This window comes from Mobula hypostoma, chromosome 6 (assembly GCF_963921235.1).
Source record: "Mobula hypostoma chromosome 6, sMobHyp1.1, whole genome shotgun sequence".
In the NCBI taxonomy this organism is placed as follows: Eukaryota; Metazoa; Chordata; class Chondrichthyes; order Myliobatiformes; family Myliobatidae; genus Mobula; species Mobula hypostoma.
Window position 1 is genome coordinate 9,472,808 of NC_086102.1, and position 14,731 is coordinate 9,487,538.

At 44.3% G+C, this 14,731-nt stretch overlaps 1 protein-coding gene across 1 annotated transcript in view; it reads left to right on the plus strand.

Moving 5' to 3' along the window:
- Positions 1-4,389: 4,389 nt before the first annotated feature.
- The window catches only part of LOC134347761 (uncharacterized), a 28,892-nt gene continuing 18,550 nt past the window's right edge, over positions 4,390-14,731 (plus strand). Inside the window, exons 1-2 of the mRNA XM_063050165.1 lie at positions 4,390-4,491; positions 5,080-5,197. Coding sequence (XP_062906235.1) covers positions 4,390-4,491; positions 5,080-5,197 — 220 coding nt within the window. The remainder of the gene's footprint in view (positions 4,492-5,079; positions 5,198-14,731) is intronic.

Here is a 14,731-nt window from a genome sequence, read left to right on the forward strand (position 1 = left end):
CTGATGTTTGAATTTTCTCCCCATTTAGATAATAGCCTGCACTATTGTTCCTTTTACAAAAATGCATTGTCATACATTTCCCATCACTGAATTCCATCTGCTACTTTTTTGTCCATTCTTCCAATTTGTCTAAGTCCTGCTGCAATTGCATTGTTTCTTCTGCAGTACCTACCCCTCCACTTATCTTCATATCATCTGCAAACTTTGCCACAAAGCCATCAATTTCGTTATCTAAATCATTGATGGATCTCAGGGACCTGATGATTGAAGGAAAGTAATTGTTCCTGAACATGTAGAAGGTGCATTGAAAATAAAATTTACATAAGACAAGTAAAAGAATGCTTTGAGTGTGGTTTCTGAAAGAACTGATTTGAACTCTGATTTACTGTCCCTCCTTAAGGAATGTTGACTTGAAACCTCTGAACCTGATGTCTATATTCTCTTCCAGGAATTCACTGAAGCAAGCAAGCTGGACACAAAAACACGGAAAAAGGCAAAGTAAGTTGGATTTCCCATCAGATATCACCCAGTGCCTCGAGCAGCAAGAAACAACAATGCTTCTTCTGTGCGTGGGTTCCTCGAACAATCTCAGAATCAAATCGATTGTCACTGACTTCTGAGAAAGTTGTTTTGTGGCAGCTGTACAGTGCAAAGACATAGAATTACTATGGCTTGTAAAATAAAATAAGTGGTGCAGAGTTACATTACTTATTGTTTTATTTATCTTAGAAATACAATGCAGACACACACAGTCCCTTCGACCCCAACAAACCGTGTTGCCCAGCAACCCACCTATTCAACCCTAACTTAATCTCAGGACAATTTACCAATTAACCGACTCACTGGTATATCTTTGGACTGTGGACTGTGGGAGGAAACCGGAGCACCCCGAGGAATCCCATACAGTTACAGCGGGAATGTAAAATCTCCTTAAAGATGGTGCTGGAATTGAACTCTGAACTCTGGTGCCTGAGCTGTAATGGCGTTGCATTAGCTTCTATGCTACATGGCGCTTGAAAGCATAGTAATCATGGGTTCATGGTCCAATCAGAAATCTGAGCGAGGAGGGGAAGAAACTTTTTTTGAATCATTGGGTTTGGGTCTTTCAGCTCCTGCAACTTCTCCCCGATGGTAGTAACTAGGAAAGAACATGTCCATGCAGTGCACACACAATGCTGGAGAAACTCGGCAGGACAGGCAGTATCTATGGGAAAGAGTCAATGTTTAGGGCCAAGACTTTTCATCAGGACTGGAGAAAGAGATGAGAAGTTAGAGCAAGAACGTGGTGAGAGAGGAAGAGGAAGTACACATAGCTGCCCCTAAGCAGAACAAGTGCCATACCTGTCTTTACACCTCCTCCCTCACTCCTATTCAAGGCCCCAGACAGTTCTTCCAGGTGAGCTGATATTTCACCTGTGAGTCTAGTCTGTTGGGGTCATCTACTGTGTTTGGTGCTCCTGGTGTGGCCTCCTGTACATCGGTGAGACCCGACATAGATTGGGGGACGGCTTCACTGAGCATCTACACTCCATTCGCCAGGAAAAGTAGGATCTCCCTGTGGCTACCCATTTCAATTTTACTTCCAGTTCCCATTCTGACATATCATTCCATGGTCTCTTCTACTGCCACAATGAGGCCACACTCAGGCTGGAGGAGCAACATTCTGTACTCCATCTGGGTAGCCTCCAATCTGATGGCATGAACATATCCAAGGAGGTGAGGTTCCTTAATAATAGATGCTGCCTTCTTGAGGGAGGGACCACCTTTTGAGGTTGTCCTCAATGCTGGGGAGGATGTGCCTCTGATGGGGCTGACTGTCCTTGATCTTCTGCAGCCTCTTATGATCCTGTGCATACCAGGCTGTGGTGCAACCAGTCAGAAAGCTCTCAGGACATCTGCAGAAAATTGTAAGAAAGAAGCTTTTTCCTCGGTTGAATAGGTTAGGACTTTGTTCCTAGGAGCATAGAAAATGAGGGGAGATTTCATTGATGTATACAAAACTATGATAGGGTAAATTCAAGAAGGATATTTCCACTGAGGTTATGTGAGACTACAACTAGAGGTTGTGGGTGAAGGATGAAAGGTAACTATGATAGGGTAAATTCAAGAAGGATATTTCCACTGAGGTTATGTGAGACTACAACTAGAGGTTGTGGGTGAAGGATGAAAGGTAACTAGGATAGGGTAAATTCAAGTAGGATATTTCCACTGAGGTTATGTGAGACTACAACTAGAGGTTGTAGGTGAAGGATGAAAGGTAAGATGTTTAAGGAGAACGTGAGGGGCATTGTCTCCTGATCATGGATTTGGGTTGGGTTGCGTCCATGTCCTCAAAGTATATCCAGGGTAGTTGGTCCATGAAGTCAGTATATGTCCAAACCTTGGGTGTTATCTGTGTGAATTATGAGGGGAAGAGGTTCAGAATCAGGTTTAATTATCACCAGCATACGTTGTGATATTTGTTAGCTTTGTGGCGGCATTACAAAGCAATACATGTTAATAGAGGAAAAACACTTGTGAATTACAGTAAAAATACATATATAATATCGTTAAATTAAATAAATAGAAAAAAGGACATTAAAAAGTAGTGAGGTAATGTTCATGTGTTCAATGTTCATTTAGGAATCGGATGGCAGAGGGGAAGAAGCTGTTCCTGACTTGCTGAGTGTGTGCCTTCAGGCTTCTGTAGCTCTTTCTTGATGGTAATAATGAGAAGAGGGCACGTCCTGGATGGTAGGGGGTCCTTAATGATGGACACTGACTTTTTTGACGGACTATTTCATGGAAATATCTTGGATACCACAGAGGCTAGTGCCCATGATGGAGCTGACTAAGTTTACAACTCCCTGCAGTTTACTTCGATCCTCTGCAATAGATCCCCCCCACCCCCCCCATGCCAGACAGTGACGCAGCCAGTTAGAAAGCTCATCTGTAGAAATTTTCAGGTGTTTTAGGTGACATACCAAATCTCCTCAAATCCTTGTGAAATCTGGCACTGTGGCATTTGCACATTCTCTCTGCAATCATATGGGTTTCCTCCCAGTTGCTCTGTTTTCTCCCCCAACCCAATGCCTGATTGGAAGATTAATTGGCCACTGTTAATTGCCTATGGTGCATAGAATCTAGGGAGAACTGAGGAAAACGCAAGCAGATTAAAGTGCGCTCAGTGTAGATGCGTGATTGATGGTCAGCACAGATATTGCCCCTCAACCATCAGACTCCCGAACCAGCCTGGATAATTTCACTCACCCCAACACTGCTCTGATTCCACAACCTACAGACTCACTCTCAAGGACTCTGCAATTCATGTTCTCTGTATTATCTTTTTTTATTTGCACAGTTTGTCTTCTTTTGCTCACTGGTTGTTTGTCAGAATTTATTATGTGCAGCTTTTCACAAATTCTAACGTATATCTTTATTTTTTGTAAAACCCTGTAAGAAAATGAATCTTAGGGTTGTGCATGGTGACGTTTATGTACTTTGATAATAAATATACTTAGACTTTGAGTTGCAGTAACATCCTGATGAATATTTTTCTGCAGCCTTGCAGCTGAATGACATATTAATGCGCACACTGGTATAACTTCACACTCACTGTAGAAGTGTCCCTAATGTCAGTGTTGTATCATTCTTTTTGTTAATTACTGCATGCTAATTCTCTCTTTTAATTCTTTCTTTTTGCTAAAAAGAATTTCCACACAGAGGCCGGTGTCTGAAGGTGGATCTTTTGGTTGGTAGATATGTTTGTAGATTATATTTTTCCCTAACTCTGTCTCGGTGAAAATCCCGTCGTCCTGGAATTCAGTAACTCTTTTGCTCACCAAGTATTTCATTAAACCCCTTTGGTATTCTTCAACCCTGTGTGCAAAATGGCTTTGCGTATCTCAGTAGTGGTGTCTTAGAACACTTTAAAAAAGATTAGAATATTGCATTGTGAAATATGGATGTGGGAAATCTGACATGAAAAGAGAAAATGCAAGAAACAGTCAGTAGTTGAGACACACACACACACACACACACACACACACACACACACGCACGCACACACAAATGCACATTCTCACATATACACACATACACACAGATACACACTCACACATTCATATACACACATATGCACACACTCACACGCATACACTCACATACATCATGCTCACAAATACATATACATATATAAAGATGTTTATACACATGTGCACGCAGCTATATGAATACCTGGAACACACACACACCCCACATTCAATATACAGACACATACATAGACATATAATCATACAAAAATACACACTGATGGACACACACAATATTAAAACTACAGTAGAGATTGATTTACAGCTGAGATGCACACATACACAGACATCAGTTTCACTTGGTCTATTGGTTCCCACTATGGCCTCACTGTGCCCTTTGCTCCAACCTGTTACAGACTGGAATGCTGATCACTTCTTCAACGACGTTGCCAGGAGTGATGAAGGAAAGCACCTACTCCAGGTAACAGCAACAGAAGGCAGCCCTCCTGGAGAAGCAAACTGAATGATCACAAGGAGTTGGTGTTCAACTCACGGGCAATTTATTGAAGACTGGTGTGCACCAGGAGAGCGGTCAAAGCTGATCCATCTGAGCATGAATTTGGTACAGCTTTTATGTTCTCAGTGATGAGATCACCCTCGATAACAGATTAGGTCCTGATTACAGAATAAAATGATTATCCACGGGTCCAACAGCAAATCTAATTTTCTATTACAACAGTGGGTGCACACTGTAATTAGTGAAGTTCCTGAAACTTGGGCGTTGTCGGTGCTGCGGTCCCATGTCCCTGGTTTTGTCTGGTCACTCCCTGTAGCCACATTAGCACAATTCACATCCCTATGTAATAGTTATTAGTCTTCACTATTATTTCCTCTACATCACAGTTAGATAGATGTTTTTCATAGGAGGGGAATTAGAAGGTCACAAGGAACAAACGGTAGGAGCTGACCAGATCAGCCTTGATCTTATTGAATGGCTGAGCAGGCTCAACGGGCAAGGTGGGAGACTCCAGCTCTTGTTTCTGACGGCCTCGTGATCTTTTTAATATAGGATGTGGAACTGAATTGTGAAGAAGCAGAAATTGGGACCTTAAAACGCCTTCAGATGCTGGTCCGAGGTAGGAAGAGCCACAATGCTGAAGACGCAAAGAAAATTGCTTCTCCTCATGGTGAGTAACACTATCACTTCCTTCTGTCCCCTCCAAGGTGGGATGCTAGGAACTCTTGGTTGAGCAGAATCAGAATCAGGTTTAATATCACTGGAGTTGCTCTCAGATTCCTCAAGGTGTCACAGCTGGGGGAGGGGATAGTGGGGATAAGCTATTCAATGCTTCCAGTGGTGAGCATCTCAAATAGCCTCTGACAACCAAGTCCAGCTCCAGGCTTTCATATATGGCTTATCTACCAAGCCTGGCTGAACTGTTTCAACTACCAGGAAAAGAGGCAAAGGTGGGTTACTGGCACCTTAAGATCAGTCATTTTGGGCAGATGGAGCTTGTTAGCCATGGTTGGCAGCTCATCTAGGAGAAGACAACATCGGCTTTCAAATCTCCACTACTTTGTGGCTATACCCACTCATGGGGAAGGCTTCAGGAGAAAACCCTGAGGAAAAATCTGGAGCTGGAGTCCCTGTGTTGAGTTCATCTGGCAACTCCTGCGACGCTGCTGGTGCCAAACTGTATTGGTCTCTGCTGTTCCTTTGCATTCATCAGCTGCGTGGAGAGTGGAGACATGTGCAGCAGCTTGCTCTCTATATCGTACTGCCCTGGCTTGCATATGGTAGCTAGGACACGTCACCTATGGTCAATCCCAACCAACAGAGGGTCTCAAACACTCACTGGCCATTTTATTAGGTACACCTGTACACCTCATTAATGAAAATATCTAATCGACCAATCATATGGCGACAACTCTATGTGTAAAAGCATGCAGGCACGGTCAAGAGGTTCAATTGTTGTTCAGAACAAATATTGGAATGGGGAGGAAAACTGACTTTGACTGTGCAATGATTGTTAGTGCCAGACAGGGTGGTTTCCGTATCTCGGAAACTGCTGATCTCCTGCACAACAGACTGAGTTTACAGAGAATGGTGTGAAAAACAACAAAAAAAATGTCCAGTGAGCAGCAGTTCTCTGGGTGAAAATGTCTTGTTAATGAGAGAGGTCAGAGGAGAATGGCCAGATTGGTTCAAGCTGAGACGAATGGCTTAGTGCCAAAACCCCTAAAGACAGATGTTACAACCCAGACAGTGGACGATCAGATGACTCTCTACTTCAAGAGGTAGCAGCCTTAAAGCAAGGTAGTCATTGAGAGATAGGGCATGAAACAGGCCCTTCAGCCCACTCTATGCATGCTGACTATCCACAACTCATTTACACTAATGCTGCATTAATTCCGCCTTCCCATCCGTTCCACCATTTATCTTCACACTTGAGACATTGTACAGCAGCTGATTAACCCAGCACCCTGCATGCCTTCGGGACATTGGAGGTAATTGAGTGCCATGGTAGCATAGTCCTTCGAGTGATGCTATTACAGCACAGAGCGTTCCGGAGTTTGGAGTTCAATTCTGGCACCTTTCTGTAAGGAGTCTCTGTACGTCCTCCCCTGGGAATGCATGGGTTTTCTCATGCTGTTCCAGTTTCCACCCACAGTCCAAAGACAAACCATCTAGGTTAATTGGTCATTGTAAATTGTCCCATCATTGGTTTCGGGTTAGATTATGAGAGCACTCAGTCCTCTTTTATTGTCATTTAGAAATGCATACATGCATTAAGAAATGATACAATGTTTCTCCGGAGTGATATCACAGAAAACAGGACAAACCAAAGACTAACACTGACAGAACCACATAATTATAACATATAGTTACAGCAGTGCAAAGCAATACCATAATTTGATAAAGAACAGACCATAGGCATGGTAAATAAAGTCTCAAAAGTCCCTGAGTTGATTGACTCCTGAGTCCCCGATAGCAGGCGGCAAAACTCCCTGCCATAAAAACCTCCAGGCACCGCCAACGTGCCGATGCCTTGGAAGCAGCCGACCACAGCTGACACTGAGTCCGTCCCTCCGAAAACTTCGAGCCTCTGACCAACCTCTCCAATACAGCCTGCCGAGCGCCTTCGACCTCGCCCCGGCCGCTGAAACAATCAAAGCCGAGGATTTTGGGGCCTTCTACTCCGGAGATTCCGGTTACCACACAGTAACAGCGGCAGCAAAGTGGGCATTTCAGAAGGTTTCTAGATGTTGCTCTGTACTCTCACGTCTGTCTCCATCAAATCAGAATTGTGCACGGTCCCCTACTTGACAGATAACAGATATTCATCACCGGAAAGGCCGCGCGCGCTGCCGTCGCGCCGCCATCTTTAGAACAGAGAACAGGTTAATTGTGTTTATTAGGGGTTGCTGGGACACTGTGGCACAAAGATCTGGAAGGGCAGGCTCTGTACTGTATCACTAAATAATAAAATAAAATAAATAAATAAATCAAGTTAACCCACTAGTCCATCATGCAAATTTCTCATAAGGACCAAGATCAGGTTTGAACCCAGGTCTCTGGTGCTGTGAGACTGTGGCTCAGTTTACCGTACAACTGTGCTGGCCCAAAGTCACCCTTTATCGTTTGCTACCAAATTCATTCCAGATACCACAGCCCCCTCAGTACTGGTGGTCAAACATGAGCTTCCAACCCAAGTTTGCTCATGATTATAGAGCACTAAAGCATAGAAGCAGGGATTTCAGCTCGTCTAGTCCATACTCAACTGTTATTTTACCGAGTCCCATCGATCTACACCTGGCCCATGTTCCTCCATACCTCTCCCATCCATGTACTTATCCACACTTCTCTTAAATGCTGAAATCACACTCAGATCCACCAGCTCATTCCACACTCATATCATCCTCTGAGTGAAGAAGTTCCCTTTCAGGTTCCTCTCAAATATTTCATGTTTCACCCTTAACCCAAAGATTTATTGTCAAAGTATGCATGCGTATACAACCCTGAGATTTTTTTTTCCCACAGACTGCCAGGAAACAAAGGAAATCATGAAACCCATTCAAAGTAAACATCAAACCCACAACCTGAAAAAAAGAATAAATCACACAAATGGCAGAAAAACAAGCAATAAACACCAAACCACAAAGTTATCGAAAGAGTCCAGGCATATTCAGTCCAGCTCAGTTCAGCCAAACCCAGCACTGTGTTTTTGTTACCTACATACTGCAGAACCCGTCTGCCTGATCAGAACTGCACAAATTAACAACGATAAAAGTAGCGACCACAAACCAGAAACACATTATAATACCTGCCTTCCACTCTCGTCCGCGTTGATTTCTATCTTCCTCAACACTTCAATCGGCGAGATTGGTGAGAAATGAAGTCAATCATGGCCTCACATTCCGTTTCCAGGCTTCTTGCCCTACAGGGTGCACACTTCGATCAATACCTCTCCAAACTTCCTCGGAGACAGCAAAGTGCCAGATTGCTCAATCGGCCCCAAAAAACGCACCATCAAAATGCAGATCAACAGTAGCAGAATCATATTTGTAAAAAAAAAGAAGTGAAACAAGTAGCTTTGTGAACTGTCTGGTGGGTGTCACCTTTGTTTGCATTGTTTTCTGGCCCCATCTTCCTTCCCTCCTCCCGTAAACTCTAATTCTAGTGTCACCCATCAACAGTGGAAACAGCCTGCTTGCAATTACCCTATCTATACCACTCATAATTTTATATACCTCTATCAAATATCCCCTCCTCCTCCAGGGAATAAAGTCCTATTCAACCTTTCCCTGTAACTCAGGCCTCACCAATGTCTTAGAAAACTTCAATATAACATCCCAACTCCTGGACTCAGTACTTTGATTCATGAAGGCCCATGTGCCAAAAGCTCTCTTTATGACCACATCTACCTGTGAAGAACTTTCAAGAATTTGGCATCATTGGTGTAATTCGGCAGTGCAGGCTCGTTGGGCTGGAAGGGTCTGTCAAAATGCTCTGTCTCTCGATAACTATAATAAAATCTCAAGGGCTCCAATCAGTCCTTCCAGGTGAGGTAACACTTCACCTGTGAGTCTGTTCGGGTCATCTACTGTTACTGGTGCTCACGGTGTGGCCTCCTGTATATCGGTGAGACCCGACCTAGATTGGGAGACTGCTACCCTGAGCACCTGCCTTCCATCCAAAAGGAAAAGTAGGATCTCCCAGTGGCCACCCATTTTAATTCGACTTCCCATTCCCATTCTGACATGTCAGTCCATGGCCTTCTCCACTGCTGCGATGAGGCCACACTCAGATTGGAGGAGCAACAAATGCCCCTCCCCCCTCCTACTTCACCATTCTCCATTCCTATTTCCCTCTCGCATTTTACCTCCTTACCTGCCCATTATCTCCCTCTGGTGCTCCTCCCCCTTCCCTTCCTTCCATGGCCTTCTGTCCTCTCCTTTCAGATTCCACTCCTCCAGCCCTTTATCTCTTTCACCAATTGACTTCCCAGCTCTTTACTTCCTCCCCCCCACCCCCGGTTTAAACTATCACCGACTAACTTGTATTTCTTCCTCCCCTTCTCCTCCTCCCTACTCTGACTTCTTATCTTTTTTCTCCAGTCTGATGAAGGGTCTCGGCCTGAAACATCAACTGTGTACTCGTTTCCATGGATGCTGCCTGGCCTGCTGAGTTCCTCCAGCACCTTTTGTGTGTAGCTCTGATTATAAAACCTCCCTCTTTCAGGGGATGTATTGGGATCCTCCAGTATGCCATCAGCGGATTGTATTGGGGTATTTCACAGAGGTGGTTCTCAAAATGGAGTTGGATTCATATCTGTTGTGTGTCTTATTCTGAGCTGGGCCTTACTAGGTGAAACCCTTGCTTTTACGAACATAGACCTGGGCTTTCTATACATCACAATCACAGAAAGGGTGAAAGCACATAGTCTTTTCACAGAGATGGAGGACTAAAACCGAGGGCAGAGGTTTAAGATTGAAGGTGAAAGATATAAAAGGGAAATCAGGGGCAGCTTCTCCATGCTAAGGCTGGAGCTTATTTGGAAGGAGCTTCCAGGAGCAGTAGTTCAGGCAGGCACACTAGCAACATACACTCAGTGGTCAGGTTATTAAGTACCTCCTGTGCAATGTTCGTGATCTTTTGCTTCTGTAGCACAGGTTTTGTACATTTGGAGATGCTGTTCTGCACACCACTGTGGTATCGTGTGGTTATCTGAGTTACTGCCACCTTCCTGTAAGCTTCAACTTGTCTGATCATTCTTCTCTGACCTCTCTCATTCTCCTCTGAACTGCTGCTCACTGATTTTCACCCCATTCTCTGTAAACTCCAGAGCAAAGGTTCCCAACCCTTCTTATGCCATGAACCCCGACATCAACCCTGTGGATCCCAGGTTGGAAACCCCTGTTCTAGAGACCGTTGTGTGAGAAAATCCCAGGAGATTGTGCATATTCTGAGATACTCAATCCACTCTGTTTTGGCATTGTGACATTTGGGCTGAACAACAACTGAACCTCTTGGCCGTGCCTGCATGCTTTTATGTATTGAGTTGCTGCCACGTGATTAGCTGATTAGATATTTGCGTTAGCGAACAGGTGTCCCTAATAAAGTGGCCATGGAGTGCACGAGGCCCTCCATTGGTCAGGATTAATCATGGATGTTGTGTCCTAGCTATCATGCACAAGCCAATGGTTGCTACCATCTAACTGGATATTAGATATTTGTATTAACAAGAGAGTGTACATGGAGAGGAGATACTTAGATGTCTATGAGCCAAACATGGTCAGATGGATCTAGCTCACTGGGCAACACAATTGGCATGGACCAGATGGACCGAAGGGCCTGTTTTCATTGCTTATTGGCTCTATGACTCCATTTCTCAGAGTCCAACTTGGAAATTGTAGACTAAGCCTCTGCTGTTGTAATAGGGGTTTAAAGATTAAAAAATAGCTTTGTTTGCTACATGTACATCAAAACATTGAAAGATATATTTGCATCAATGACAAACACTGCCCAAGAATGTGCTAGGAACAGCTCACAGGTGTTACCATGCTGTGACAACAAGGTAGTGTAGTAGTTAGTATAGGGCATTTTATAGTACCAGTGACCCGGGTTCAATCCCCCCACTGCCTTTGAGGAGCTTGTATGTTCTCCATGTGACCATGTGAGTTTCCTCTGTGTGCTTCAGTTTCATCCCACAGTCTAATGTTGTACCGGTTGGAAGGTTAATTGGTCATTGTAAATTGTTTCATGATTAGGCCAGTGTTAACCTGGGGAATTGCTGTGCAGTGCAGCTTGAAGGGCCAGAGGGGCCTATTCCACACTGTATTTCAGTAAATGAGGCCTCCATTGGTCGGGCTCAACCTTGGATGTTGTGTCCTAGCTGTCTAGATATGCAAGCCTAGGTAGTACAGTATGGAGAGCGAGCTGTTGTCCATGTATCAAGCTCCCCTCTCCACGAATCTGATGAACCCAAAGGAACGGCAGAGACCGATACAGTTTGGCGCCAACAGCATCGCAGGAGTTGCCAGTCAATGTTGAACTCAACATAAGACCACATTAGGGACTCCAGCCCCGGATTTTTCCCTTGGGGTTTACTTCCGAAGAGGTGATATAGCCGAATGGCAGTGGAGATCTTAAATTGGGGTTTTCCTTCTCCTATGTGAGCCGCTAAACATGGCCCCATCTACCAAAAATAACTGCTTTTCGGCTCCAGTTACCTGCCTTTGCCCTTTCTCCTGTTAGGTTCCACCAGGCTTAGTCGCTAAGCCACATGTGAAGGCCAGGAGCTGGACTTGGTTCTTAGAGGCTATTTGAGGTGCATACCTTTGGGAGTATTTAGCAAGTAGTGAGAGTTTATCCCCACTACACTCCACCCCTCCCACCCCCACCAGCCCCAGCTATAATAAACTGAAAGAACCATCTCGAAAAACAAATAAATTTATTTATTTACAATTAAGTCCACAACTTACTTATGCTATGTCTTTGGACTGTGGGAGAAACCAAAGCACCCGAAGGAAACCCATGTGGTCACAAGGAGAAGGTACAAACTCCTCACAGACAGTGGCATGAATTAAATGGCGAAACTGGCACTGTGTGGTGTTACCTGAACTGTGATACAACAATGCCATACAAGGTCTTTGCTCTTCACACAACGGGTGGTGCAGATTTGGAATGAGGCTGAAGTGGGCTCATTACCAACATGGACAGAAAAGGTGGGCAGGCCTGTGGGCCAAGCACAGGCAAGTGGGACTAGCTTGCTGGGCAGCACAGACGGCACTGATCAGTTGGACTGAAGAGCATATTTCCATTGTGGTATGACCCTATGATTCAATTTCCCAGAGTCCAGCATAGAAATTGTAGTCTGGGCCTCTGAGATCGCCGCCTTCTGGAGGTGTTGAACTTTGTTTGGTCTACTCCATCTTGAGAGATGGCAAAGGGATTCTGCAGATGCTGGAAATCCAGAGCAGCACACACAAAATTGCAGGAGGAACTCAGCAGGTCGGGCATCATCTATGGAAATGAATAAACAGTCAGTGTTTTGAGCCGCTGAAGGTTCATGGCCCGAAACGTAGACTCTATTCCTTTCCATAGGTGCTGCCTGACCTGCTGAGTTCCTCCAGCATTTGGGACTTCAAAGATGCCTTGTTTCAAGAAGATGTCCATCAATGATCACTCCACTGAAATCAGTAACCCAGCAGCAGGGAAATGAGACAAAAGGCTTTTACTTCCAGGACAGGACACTCTCGATAACCTTCCTTCAATAATTGAAGGACTTGTAATGTCAATGTGTACACAGCAACTGTGGTTCTCCACTACGCCCACCAGTTGGGAGACAGCACCAACTTCTCCTAGTACAATATGCTGCCCTCACCTTAGCAATAGGACTAACCAATCAGATTCAACTTCTCTTCACAGACTCCAGCCCCAAATGACAGTTATTTTTTGTTAAAAGCAGCTTTGTGAGACATCCTGAAGGAAGCTACGGTGGATTGAGTCACAAACATCTTTATCTTTGGGCAGCACGGTAGCGTAGCAGTTAGTGCCTTGCCTTACAGCACCACTGACCTGGGTTCAATTCCTGCCGCTATCTGTAAGGTGTATGTATGTTTCCTCTGGGTGCTCTGGTTCCCTCCACATTCCGAAGACGTATGGAATGGTAGGTTAATTAGTCACATGGGTATAATAGGGTGGCCTGGGCTCATCTGATCAGGAGAGCCTGTGTTATTGTGCTGTATCTCTAAATTAAAAATAAAATCAAATCTTTGAGATAATCACAGCACAACTATTTTGTTCTTCTCTGTTCAATATTTTGTTGAGTACATCAATTGCCAGGGATGAGTGGATGATACCGCTGGGTAAGGCAACACAGCCATTCTCTGAACACTTCATCGGGCAGTAGTAAGAGGCCTGGTAGAGGATTACTCTCACCTCTCTGGATATTGAGGACTCAGTTTCTATACCACAATCTCAAGCAGAAAATCCTGGGCCGACAATGGAGGTTAAAAGAATGCAATGTGGTCTTGTTGAAATATTAACACTCTTAGGGACTCTGGAGAGGGTCGATGTTAGTAGAATGTTCTCTGTCATATGTGAGTCCAGAACCAGTGGACCTGGTCTCGGATAGCCTCATTTAAAACTGAGATGAGGAGGAATTTCGAGTGAAGGATGAAATCAAGGTTTATAAAGGGCAGGAAGAGCCATAACCCCACTAATAGTTCTATTTAAAGGCTGCTGTTCTGACGAAGGGTCTCGGCACGAAACATTGACTTATTCATTTCCATAGATGCTGCCTGACCTATTGAGCTCTTCCAGCATTTTGTCTGTGTTGCTCTGGATGTCCAGCATCTACAGAATCTCTTGTTTTCCTAAACAGACAAAGACTAGCAAACAACCAATGTGCAAAAGAAGGCAAACTGCGTAAATAAAAATTTACTGAGAACATAAGTGGTGAAGAGTCCTTAAAAGTGAATCTGCAGGTCATAGACTCAGTTCAGAGTGAGGTGAGTGAAGGCATCCACACTGGTTCAGGAGCCTGATGGATGAGGGGAAACAACTGTTCCTGAACCTGGTGGGTTGGTCCTGAGGCTCCTGTACCTCAGCAGCGAGACAAGAACGTGGCATGTAGCCTAACCATTGTTTTATAAAATCAAAAACAGATTTATTACCACTGACTTATGTAATGTGAAATTTATTTTTTGCAGCTGCATTGCAGTGCAAAGACTTAAAATTACTATCAATTATAGTGTATCTAAATAGTGCAAAAAAAGGGATAATGTAGTAGTGTTCAAAGGGCACAAAGTATTGCAGAGGATGCCTGCCGCCCATCCCACAACCTCATTGACCCACTACCATCAGGAGGGAGGTACCGCAGCATCAGGACTAGGACTGTCAGAGTGGGAACAGCTTCTTCCCTCAGGCTGTGAGACTAATGAATACCCTGCAACCACCCAGGTCTTGTTACTATGACAACGAGCTGTTTACTGTTCATCTGTGCTGCGCACTTCACAAGCATTTTTAATTATATTTTTATTAATTTACTTGTGGTAATATTTTGTTTTACGTGCTGTATGATATATATGTTGTGTGGTGCACTATGGTCTGGAACGTGTGTTGCTTTGAATTTCCAGCATCTGCAGACTTCCTCGTGTCTCTGGTAACCAGTTCAGGTCCTGGACTTCACGTTTAGCTTTGCTATTAAGCCCGG